Raw genomic sequence first — 11,996 nt, forward strand, 5'->3', positions numbered from 1 at the left:
GGTCACACTTTTTATTATCACCTCAAGAGGGCGCATTACAGCTAAGAAACCCGAATCCTCTACGGAGCCGCACTCAGGACGTTGTCTTACTGGAGACATTTGTAGGCTTGGAAATATAATCGTTTAAATCCATTATTAAATACCAAGGACTGGTGCCTGACATAAAATGGAAATCAACACATGGTAGGAATCACTATAAAGTGTAAGAAAAGTATATAGCCAGTGATCACAGACGATTGTGATTGGTCCGTTGTGAGCTATGCTGAGAAAAGTTACAAAAGTAACGCTGTATATAGGATGCTTCACCTCTTGATCTGTTACGTTACACTGACACTGACAATCTTTAAAATAGCCTTCTGCAATAGATTTGAGTGAATTGTCTATTTTGAATAGTTCACCGTTCAATATAAAAGACGTGTCTGTCTCTTTAAGGGAAATTACACGAGAACTCACACGTCACTTACGTGCTCGGCACCGCGACTGAAAACTCGTATGTGATTGGTCCAGGCGTGTTCCGCTTGACGTGCGCAGTCCAGGCGAGTCACCTTGCTGTACACAGTAGCAGCCGTATATCAGCGGAGCGGCAGAAGCGAAGGTGTCCTCCAGAAACCCGAACCAGCACTGCAGCCATGGCAGCCGCAGCGGACACGGCCAAACCCAGGCCCAAAACCTCGCCCAAATCTATTAAGTTTCTCTTCGGTGGCTTGGCTGGGTACGTATCCGCCCATGTATGCTGCGGCGCTCTCTGCTGCATGGGCTTCACCTGAATGACCAATTTGATAGGAGGTTATTGATAAGGGCCATTAGTTATCCGCTAGGCGAACTATCGATAAGAGGACCAGCAAAAAGCGTTTATGTAGTGTTATGAATTTTCTTTACTCTTTCTGTCAGTTCTGTTGTGAATGAATTTGCAGGCCCAGAGGAAGCCTGGTAACCCCGTGACAATCTGAACTTCAGTTTAAATGTCACGGTGCATGGGTTTGATCTGCTGCCACTGAGGCATTCCTGTTAGAATTTATTCCTAAACTCTGTAGGTCTGGAGATTTTTTTTTTGCTACTTTTCAAATGGCTATAATATTTAGATTTGTTTTTTAACTCGTGTCTTAGACCGTTTCATATGTCATTATATCCTTAAACTAATAATACAAATATAAAACTGATATAATCTGAACAAAGTGTGCATAAACCATTTCAATATTTATTATGAGTAAAGTTTTAATGTAATTTGTTTACACACATAACTGCTGTTCTTCAGTAGTGGGTTCCACCAGCAACAATTTGGGCACTTGTACAGTTACAAAAAGCTCCAAGGAAACAACAGTGACAGGTTCAGTGAAGAGCAAGCTTGATATGACATGTGTAATAAAAAAAAAATTAATATCACTTGTGAACACATTTCCAACTTTTTTGTCAAATTGTCTAAAAAAAAAAAGTGAAAATCACAGACTGTGATGGCGCATTTTACTATAATTAATTAACATAATAAACATAGCATTTTTACACATTGCATAAATACAGCATTTGCATTTTTTCATGTTTTCTTGTATTATCTTATATAATAACTAACATTAAATTATAAAAAGAAAATTGTGGCTTTCTAAGACAGAGTGACAGCTAATTTCTCTCCTCTGACTGCAGTAATTAATCTTTCTTTATCTTTTTATAAGTTACGAAAAAACAATAGTGGATTTTTCTTGTGCTTTTGTTGCAAATAGGAACATAATATAAAATGTCTCTGGTTTCTTATTTACCACTACTTCAGTTTTTTATGATGGTCTCTGCTTCTGAGAACCCTTGAAATGTGAAAAGCGTCCATATGATTTAATTTACAAGATAATTAAAAAAAAAAAAAACTATAAAATTAGTTTTAGTTAGACAAAATCTGATTTATCATAAAGTGCCATTACATAATGAGCAGCTCACATTTGTTGAAATGACAAAAATGATAGAAATCTCTTGTAGTGCATATATATTGTATATTAGAACATGGTTTTTGTGTAATTAAACTTGATGTCTATTAGGTTTCTTGTCAAATACCTTTAATAAAGACCTAAGAGTAGATTTTTTCTGCTTGTGACCATGAAGTAATACAACAGTAGAAATGAGAAAAGATCAAAGAATGCAAAAAGACTCTCGCAGCTTCTATTGAAAGATGACTCCATATAAATTTTACATTTCTAAGTCGAGGAGTCACTGCACAAACTATTTTGTGAACTTACTTTTCAAATGTTAAATCAGAGTTTAAAGCAGGGCTGGACAACTATGGTCCTGGAGGGTGTTTAATTAGGGTTGGAGCTAAACTTTGCAGGACAGTGGCCCTCCTGGACCAAAGTTGCCCAGCCCTGGTCTTAAATAAATCCAGAATATTTAAAATCTGGCACAGTTTATAATTTTTCACCATTAACAAATATTTTAGGTTAGACCTTCTCCTCCTTTTTTATTTTAAAATACATACAGGCAGTTTTCCGAACAATTAATGTTAAACAACACTGAATAAGCCAGTCTAAAATGTTTGACATTGAAACAGATTTGTGTGCCACCTGTTCATTTGTTTTGTCATGTACATAAATCACAGTGTCATCTGTGTATATTTGAATATGTACATCAGGACAAATATCTGGGAATTCATTCAAGTACAAACTGAAAGGTAGGGGCCCTAGGGTTGACCCCTGAGGAACCCCTGTGGAACAATCTCTTAAAGAAGATATATGTTTAATGTGGGTACACTGTTTGATGTAAGAAAAGACTCAATCCATTTTATTTTATCTAAACAAAAGTTAAAATGTAATAATTTTGATAATAGGATATTATAATTAAGTGTGTCAAATGCCTTTTGTAAATCAAGAAACACAGCACCCACAACCCCACTCTCATCTAATTTTGACCGGACTTGTTCGATAGAATATAGAATATATTGTATATTAGAACATGGTTTTTGTGTAATTAAACTTGTGTGAGAGGTCTGTTCAAGTGAATTTATGGAAAAAGTAGCCATAACTCACTAGTGTATCCAGAAACATCTTTAAATTGAGCCTTTTTAAAAATTATTTAAATTCAATTTGAATTAATCCAAATGAAAAATTCTTTAGGAATATGCATATTCTGTGGACTTATAGGTGTTATGATTGAAAAAGTAATTTTTAATAATTGAATTCCATCCTTAAAATAATACTTAATTTTTAAAACTAATAATCTAAACATAAACCATTTAATATTTATGGGGACATTTTTAAATCTAAGAAAATATATGAAAAAGTATAATAATAATTTTGACATGTAAGACAGGACTTTAACACATGGACTCTGAAACAAACATAAGACCTGTACATCAATTCTATTTCATATACAGGTTGTCCTTGCATGTAGAAGTTAAAGGCGTAATACTCTTACATGTGTTTAAACTGAGCCAATGGACACCATAAATGCACTAGTTTAAAAGGAAGTTCATTTGATGTGACATTTGTTAAAGAAACTGGTAACTAGGTACTGTGTGTGATCCTTAGTCAGTATATTCTCAAAGGATGTGTGCAGCACTCATGTTATTATTATAAAATCATTTTAATCATCATCTGGAAATAGTCTTAAAGGATCTTGATGTGATTAAATTATATTTCTAATTAGGTCATACAGGAAAAATTTTCATTCCTACAGGATTTAATGTCTCCTTCCTAGATTTTTTTACTTTTATGATTCTTTTTAAAATTTCAGTTTTATTGTTTTCCCCGTTATTGGGTATAATTTGGAAAATTCATATTACACACACACAAAAAAAAAGATTATTGGAGTATGTTTTACAAGAAAATACTATTACAGTCTTTCCACTTCAGAATTTCACATTTAATTTAGTGTGCTACTTGGCATTTCTTTGTAATTATTCGTGAAATTTACTAGCGTTTTATGAGTGAAAATAGTCTGAAAGTATTTTTTTCAGTGTATGTTTCTTTAGGATTGGTTCCAAATTTTGATGCTAACATGAATAGGATTCCTTCAGGATTAACACAAGACTTTAAATAAATGATTTTACTAATACACATTTGTTCTGACTTCCAGGATGGGCGCCACAGTGTTTGTGCAGCCGCTAGACCTGGTGAAGAACCGAATGCAGTTGAGCGGTCAGGGCTCCAAGGCTCGCGAATACAAGACCAGCTTCCATGCTGTGACCAGCATCCTTCGCAACGAGGGCATCCGCGGTATCTACACCGGGTAAGAAAGAGAGGCACACCACACTGACGCAGGCGTTGTAGATAGAGGGGTCGACTTTTTCAGAAGGCAGGAATGTTTTACTGCAGTCCAAGTACAGCTGAATGCTTACTGAGTGACTGTAGATGGAGCCCATAGCCTTACACAAGCAGTAAATATCTGATTAGGTTTATATCTGATCTCGTTATTGTCTGATGGCACATTTATTGTTTTCACGCCTTTGTTGTCTTCTCTCCCATGTTTTTCATTGTAGGCTTTCTGCGGGTCTGTTGAGGCAGGCTACCTATACCACGACCCGTTTGGGCATCTACACGGTCCTGTTTGAGCGCATGTCCAAAGCAGACGGCACACCTCCTAACTTCTTCATGAAGGCTTTAATAGGAATGACTGCTGGGGCCACGGGGGCGTTTGTTGGGACTCCAGCTGAGGTGGCACTTATTCGAATGACGGCTGATGGGAGGTAGAAGAATATAACTACACTCCATATTTAGCATTCTTACTAATAGTTTGTAATTGTAAAATAGACAAAATTAACCAAACACTGCTGCTTTAAGACAGTCTTAGGATAATTCTGAAGACGTGTCCTTATAGACTTGTGAAACACTAGGTTTTTGTATCATTCTGGCCAAAAACTGCTCCCTTAGACAGAGAGAGATCGTTTATTTGACATGTAATGTGAACAACCAACCAAGTTGTGCCATTTTAGGGGCAGGTTTCCATGAAATGGATGAAACCACAACAATGGACTGATGTGGAAAAAAAAAATTGTAATCAGAATTTTGGCCTATCCAAAAATAAACACGTATACCAATTTGTAATTAAAAAAATTACCTGTAACAGGAGTGCATAGTTCTACACATGGATATCTAGTTAACTTGCTAAAATGCATCTCAAATAGACTATATAGGATTTTAAGCCACTAGTAGTTCTTTAGAACAGTGCTTGTTCTAACAACCTGGTTCCTTGTAAACACAAGTTTGTTTTCAGACAAACTCCAATAAGATCTTAGTACTTGCATCCTAACCAGAAGTGCATCAACCAATCAGGTTGCCAGATTTAGAATAGGCTTGTTCGAGATGAACTATACTAGCCTGCCACCGGCTGGCAAGAGTAGCCGCTTGCAGTCGGGGTAGAATTAAAAGCAGAGACGTCAAGTCGGATACTTTCTGCTCCCGGTAGTGACGCTCTCACGGTGTTTGCATACCCTTATTACAGGTGAAGTAAATTAAATATTTGTCAAATACACAGAAACGTTTTTATGAGCAACAGAAACACCTTTTATATACTGCTTAATACAGCGCCATCTGTTCAAGAATAAAGTTCAACATAAACATATAGACTACTAATACCAATAAAGTGGGGGTATATATGCTTTTATCAGTGTTTTTTGATAAACATGACTCAAGATAACAGTGCGACTACACTAAAAAAGCTTTTACTGTTATAAAAACACAGATTTGTGAGCATTATTGGAGTTGAATTGTTAGAATAAACACGCAACACACCTCGTGCTTGTCATCACAGAATCTAACCAATGAGAATAAAGTGTATCGTCATCAAGCCTCTCGCAGGCGATTTTGAGCAACTGCAGCGCCTGACCTAGGCGGCTGGTCTTGTTTTGCTCTCGCGGTACTTTGATGGCACATATGATCGTAAGGCGGCTGCAGCGCCGTTCAAAGTCGGACAAATGTTCTAACCAGAATGCATTGCTTTTGTCAGGCGGCAGCCGATCTTTACGGCGCCACATGAAGTCGAACAAGCCTAATGTGTGTGTCATGTGTCTGGTTTGTGCTGGGCATGAACGAATTTGTACTGGACGCAGTATGAATTATTGATTATACATTGTGCCAAAATGAATTGTTATTGTTAACTAAAACTATTAAAAATGGTTTTGTTGATTGCAGTCGATCTAAAATAAAAAATAAATATTAGATTAAAAATACAAAAAATGTTAGAAAATTAGAAATCTTGCCTTGCAAACTAACTAAAGTTTAAAGTACTAAATTACTAATTAAAGCTAAATATAAATATATAAAAAAACTAATACAAATGACAAAAACACAAAATTACATAAACTAAAATTTAAGATGATTTAGCTTTTATTTTTATATTTTCAATTTAACAAAAGAACACTATAATGGTATTTAAATAATACCAAAATAACACTTAATAATATTTAATTGTGTTAAATATTAATATTGTCATGATCTTGTTTTTTTGCTATTAAACGAATAAAACAATTAATAAAATATCCTTTCCTCCATTATCTTTCTTGTCCAGGTTGCCTGCAGATCAAAGGAGGGGTTACACAAATGTCTTCAATGCCCTCATCAGAATTACTAGGGAGGAGGGAGTGTCCACACTCTGGAGGGTAAGCGTGTATCTGCGTGCGTGCGTGCGTGTGTGTGTGTGTGTGTGTGTGTGTGTGTGTGTTCGCTTAAATTAGAACATGGTTTTTGTGTAAACATGTAATGTGTGTTACCGTTACTATTGTTACAATTCCGTGGGGGTGTGTGTGTGTGTGTTTTCCTGTATGTTTGCTTTACTGTTCTGAAACTTTATATATGGGTTTTTTGCAGGTCTTAAAGGGGTCTTAATCAGCCCTTGCACAAATTAAGGCCTTAAAAGGCCTTAAATCAGAGCTGAAAGTCTTAAATTAATAAAGTCATGGCATTAAATATTGCATTCACTTTAAAAAGTTTCCTTCAATCTTTTTGTCTTAAAATACTTAAATCAAGATACATTTACTTGAGATGCAAATATTTTTCAGAAAACAAGACTTCATATCTTGTCATTTTGATTTTCAAGTGAATTTTTAGACATTTGAACTGGAAAACAAGGCAATAAAAGTAAGCAGTTTTTGCAGTGTGATCAGAAGATACTTTGGAGCAAAGGTATTCAAGCTTAAGCTATTGTTTTTGTGAAATGAATTAAAAAGTAATGAAGATTTGAAGGAAGTTGTATTTTCATACTTTTTAAGGCTTGCTAATATAACTGATTCTGTGTGCTTCCTAGTCATGTACACATTTACATTGAGAAAACACATTGTGTTCCCTTCAGATTTTCCCATAAATTTTCTTCACTTTGTCTTAAGTCTATAATTTACCTTCATAAAACCTGCAGAAACCCTGTGTACACGTAATGATATGTGTATTGTTTTCTTTTTCATGTAGGGTTGCGTACCCACCATGGCTAGAGCAGTTGTTGTGAACGCAGCCCAACTTGCTTCATATTCCCAGTCCAAACAAGCACTGTTGGACTCTGGTATGAGCCTTCTTTTATCTTATCAGTCACAAACTTGTACTGTCAGCCCTTCTAGAAAATTTAGCTAATATCAGATTTAGATGGTAGCTAACTTTTATTTATTTACCCTATTAGGTGTATCATTCTATGTGTGTTCTTCTGAATGAGTGAGTTGTAAAACAAAGATCAAACTGAAATGTGCTGCAGTGAACTTCATCATCTCTCTTGCTCTGTGTTCTGTGCAGGATATTTCAGAGATGATATCCTGTGTCATTTCTGTGCCAGTATGATCAGTGGACTTGTCACCACTGCTGCCTCCATGCCAGTAGACATTGTTAAGACCAGGTACAATCACTTCCTAATTCCTGTGATTTAATACTAGACTATTATGAAATAGGGTGGTATGACAATATTATGATGATGATATAAAGTGGCTATCGTTCGAGATTTTGCTATATCGTTTATGTTGCTATTTATTTGCTATGTGGTTTACAGAATTTTATACAGAATTATAATTATTTGAACAGAATTTTATACAGTATAAAGGACCTAGCTTGATGCCAGGTGTATCAGTATTGTGGAAACATATCTAAACATTCCCTAAATTAATTAATATTGCTGAATTGTGCCCAGAAATTGTGCATCAGTGTGCTTTGGGTACCAAAAATATCAAAATCTAACATTGGTGGAATGATGAGTGCAGGTAACTGACCGCGCATGTTTTGTTCAGTTGTCTTCTGGTTAGGGTTGTAAATTCTGGGACTGATTATTAAGCTACAGTAACTGATCTAAGGGAACATGATTATTCATTGTTATATTGTATCTTATCTTATGTGTTCATGCTAGTTGACAAATAAGGTTTTTTTTATTTTTTAAATGACTAATACTGCTGCTCATATGTAGAGAGAAAGGTGGCTGATATCACAGAATACACAAGTCTGTATATTTGAAATGATAGCGAATGAGGGTGACCAAAAACAGACCAAAATTTATATCACAGTAAAGGCCCGTTCTCATTAAGAACAACTGGATGCAAACTAAAAGATAAGATTACACATAACAAATGATTCACCCATTAAATAGCACCTGACTTAAAAGAGAAGACGCAAAACATTAGAAGTCTTCCTGCTGATTCTGTTTGTTTCCTGTAGAAATTGTGTTTAATATTTAATGCTGACGTATATCTCCTTCTTTTCAAAAGAATCCAGAACATGAGAATGATTGATGGGAAGCCCGAGTACAAAAATGGTTTGGTAAGTTTTCAACTCATTTTCAATATTCAGTACTCAATCTCTCGCTATTTTTCCGTGTTGCACTGTCTGTTTTAAGCAACTGATCTCAGACTGCTGGAGTTGTGATCTTTGTCACACTGATGCAGGGAGAACGTCAGAAATGGATCAAGTTTCAGTAAAACCTCTTGTCTTGGAGGAAACCCAGAGAAACAGTAAACAATTGATTTGCGCTTGGTTGCAGGTATTAGTGCACCAACAGTAACATGTGATCAGCAGGCCTTTGGTATGGTTGTGTTGTGCAATAGTCAGTCCCACCATAATTTCAAAGGGGTTTTTTTTCTGATTTTGTGGCAATGGTGACACAATACTCATAATTCTGTTTTGCTGAAAAATTGTGTTAGACGCAATAGCTTGCACATTGTCACTAAATCAGTATGTAATCAGTGACACCGATCAGAGTTATGTTGTAGTTAAAGGGATAGTTCACCCAGAAAAATAAAATTATTTTAAATTATAATTACTCACCCTCATGTCGTTCCAAACCCATATGACCCTCGTTCAACTTCAGAACACAAATTAAGATATTTTTAATGAAATCTGAGAGCTTTCTGACCCTGCATGTTCCCAGGCCCAGAAAGGTAGTAAGGAGATCGGTAAAACAGTCCATGTGACATCAGTGGCTCAACTGTGATTTTCTTTACGCACAAAAAGTATTCTCGTAGCTTCGTAAAATTACGGTTGAACCACTGATGTTACATAGATTGTTTTACCTGGACTGTTACTTGAAATAAAATAAATGTTAACTGAAATAAAATCTTATTTCAGCTAGTTTCTAAGGCAACATTTCTCTTTCATTTAGTTTAACTTGACACTAAATAACTAAAACTGAAATAAAAATTAAGAAGAACTATGTAGACATATTTAAAAGCAACAAAAACTAATAAAAGTGACATAAAACACAACAAAAATACTAAAACTTAAAAATTAACATGAAAGCACAAAATATAAAAATAAAATCTAATTCAGAATATTAACGAAGACTACATATATCCTGTCAGATCTTATCTCCACTGAAATTACAGATTATATACTGTACATTTTGAATGTTATAATTTTTTCATGTTTTTACAATTATATCAAGTTGTTGTTGCAATAGTGTTTTGCTTCTTTTAGTTTATAATCAAAGTGATTGCATTCACTAGAAATATTTAAAAAGTGCATATCCGGTAAAATAACGTACTATCCATTAAGTTTAATATACTGTTGAAACCTAGCATTGAGACAAGCAAATATTAGTCCCAGTATACGTTATATTCAGTATTATATAGTAACTTTAATAGTATCAATAAAACCTCTAGAAATGTTCACTGTGCTTAACATGTAAATATAAACAAGGCATTGAATCTCATCTCTCATGACTTTTGGAAGCAACGAGTTTGAAAGACAATAGACAAGTGTAGGTCATGGATGAATTATTTGAAAATATAACTTGGAAGTATTAAATATTGCCACCTCTGTAGCTCAAATGGACCTTATGTCAGAACTTTACTTTTAAAAACCTTGTATATAACCGGGTGTCCCACTGCTTTGTATGGTCGGTCCATCCCTGCTCACTTTACAGTGGAATTCACTGCAGTGCAGCAGCATGACACTTGGTAGAGACCACCCTTTCTGTTCTTTTTCCATGTCTTTGACACATCCACCCTCCCTCTCGTTCGTTTTCACTCTCTCTTTCTCTTTGTGTAGGATGTATTGGTGAAGGTCATAAGGAAGGAAGGATTCTTCAGTCTGTGGAAGGGGTTTACTCCTTATTACGCTCGTCTCGGGCCCCACACAGTTCTCACCTTCATCTTCCTGGAGCAGATGAACAAATTCTACAAGATCTATTTCCTTGACTCCTAGATTTGCCCTGAAGGTCATCGGTGGACAGCACAGGCCATGTTTCCACATTGTGTTTCTCTCCCACATCCAGTTTACCAGTATAGTTTCTGTTTTTTGATGGTTGGTAACAGAACCACTTTACCAACTGGGTTGTGACCCTTTGCTGTGGTGGTGACTGTGAAGACAATTCGGACTCTTATATTACGTACACAGACTGACTAGCTAAACTATAAATTGAATTGAATGAAGGGATTGTTCACACCAGTCAATATCCCTCTTTTAGTTTTAAATGATATTTATGTAACCCCCACCTTCCACACAAATGTTTCCTCCTTAACGGTCAACAGCTGTACTGACCTGTCAACAGAAGTAGTTGTGAGGAAGACGCTGAACCTGTATTCTGAGTGAAATCATAAAAGGTTTTCTCTTTATTTCATAATAATTCTGATTCTTACCAACATGCACAACATGGTGAGCAAAATACCTATGATCCCAATCCACCCTATGTCCTAACATAAAGGACTGCTTTGCAGTGAACATTTGGTGATGTTTGCTAACGTTGAGCACAATTAACTGGAAATTGTGTTGTAATAAAGATAATGTGGTGTGTAAAGGCCACTACCACACCATATAGCTTGTTGTGATGTATTTAATGATATAATGAGGTATTTGAGAATTCATTTTCTGGTCTGAGGAGCTACGAAACTAGACACAACTTGATATTTTCTTCCTAGTATGTAAGGCATAGTATTTTTTGTTTTTAATGAAGAGCAGTATCAAACAAACAGCCCAACTTTTTAAAAATCCTGCTATTGTAACTTTCATCAAGTAAAGAATTAAAAGACTGACCATTGTGTTGTTTCTCATTTGCTTGCTATGCAGAAACAACAAACAAATTATGCAGTCTGAATAAAACTAGTCCATTAAATGAAACCGTTTTAACTCTTAATTAGTTCATAACAGTTGTAGTTGTACTGGTGGATTTCAGGTTTTAACATTTAAAACAATGGTTCTACATATGACATGCACCAGAAAGAAGTAACAAGGTGATAATTGATCAGATATTACTTTTACAAATATTCCACTGAGAAATGTAATTTCTAAAATGTGAATAAATGAGCAGAAGACAATTACAGAATAAACGAAAATACTGCTGAATGGGAATCACACAATTATTAATATGCATAACGTGGTATTAATTAGCAATTATTAATCTACATTGAGTTGATGTAAAGCGCTAATATAATGCTTTAAGAATCAACACGATAGATTCCTGCGTGGTAATAAAACGTGGCAAACATTTGCACTTCTATGCAAAGACACTGCTCTTTGATAATCGTACACCGGCATTTATTTAGATTCAGACGCTTCAATGTCGATCATATGACATAATATCTAAAGATCAAACCAATCAAAATACAGCTAGCGTCATTGTGAAAA

At 35.3% G+C, this 11,996-nt stretch overlaps 1 protein-coding gene across 1 annotated transcript; it reads left to right on the forward strand.

The window, feature by feature from the left end:
- Positions 1-493: 493 nt before the first annotated feature.
- On the forward strand, positions 494-11,189 carry slc25a11 (solute carrier family 25 member 11). The gene is made up of 8 exons (XM_016451938.1): positions 494-712; positions 4,051-4,203; positions 4,454-4,660; positions 6,481-6,571; positions 7,374-7,464; positions 7,689-7,788; positions 8,645-8,696; positions 10,422-11,189. The coding sequence occupies exons 1-8, from the start codon at positions 630-632 to the stop codon at positions 10,575-10,577; spliced, it is 933 nt and encodes a 310-aa protein (XP_016307424.1). The 5' UTR covers positions 494-629; the 3' UTR covers positions 10,578-11,189.
- The last annotated feature ends 807 nt before the right edge of the window (positions 11,190-11,996 follow it).

Source organism: Sinocyclocheilus anshuiensis, unplaced genomic scaffold (assembly GCF_001515605.1).
Source record: "Sinocyclocheilus anshuiensis isolate Anshui unplaced genomic scaffold, SAMN03320099.WGS_v1.1 scaffold431, whole genome shotgun sequence".
Classification (NCBI taxonomy): Eukaryota; Metazoa; Chordata; class Actinopteri; order Cypriniformes; family Cyprinidae; genus Sinocyclocheilus; species Sinocyclocheilus anshuiensis.

What these genes read in the sequence shown, in the direction of transcription:
- slc25a11 (XM_016451938.1), top strand. Translation starts at nt 630, where the DNA reads ATGGCAGCCGCAGCGGACACGGCCAAACCCAGGCCCAAAACCTCGCCC. An exon ending in CGAATGACGGCTGATGGGAG is followed by an intron (nt 4,661 to 6,480) that starts GTAGAAGAATAT and finishes TTTCTTGTCCAG; the next exon opens with GTTGCCTGCAGATCAAAGGA. An exon ending in GTAGACATTGTTAAGACCAG is followed by an intron (nt 7,789 to 8,644) that starts GTACAATCACTT and finishes TCTTTTCAAAAG; the next exon opens with AATCCAGAACATGAGAATGA.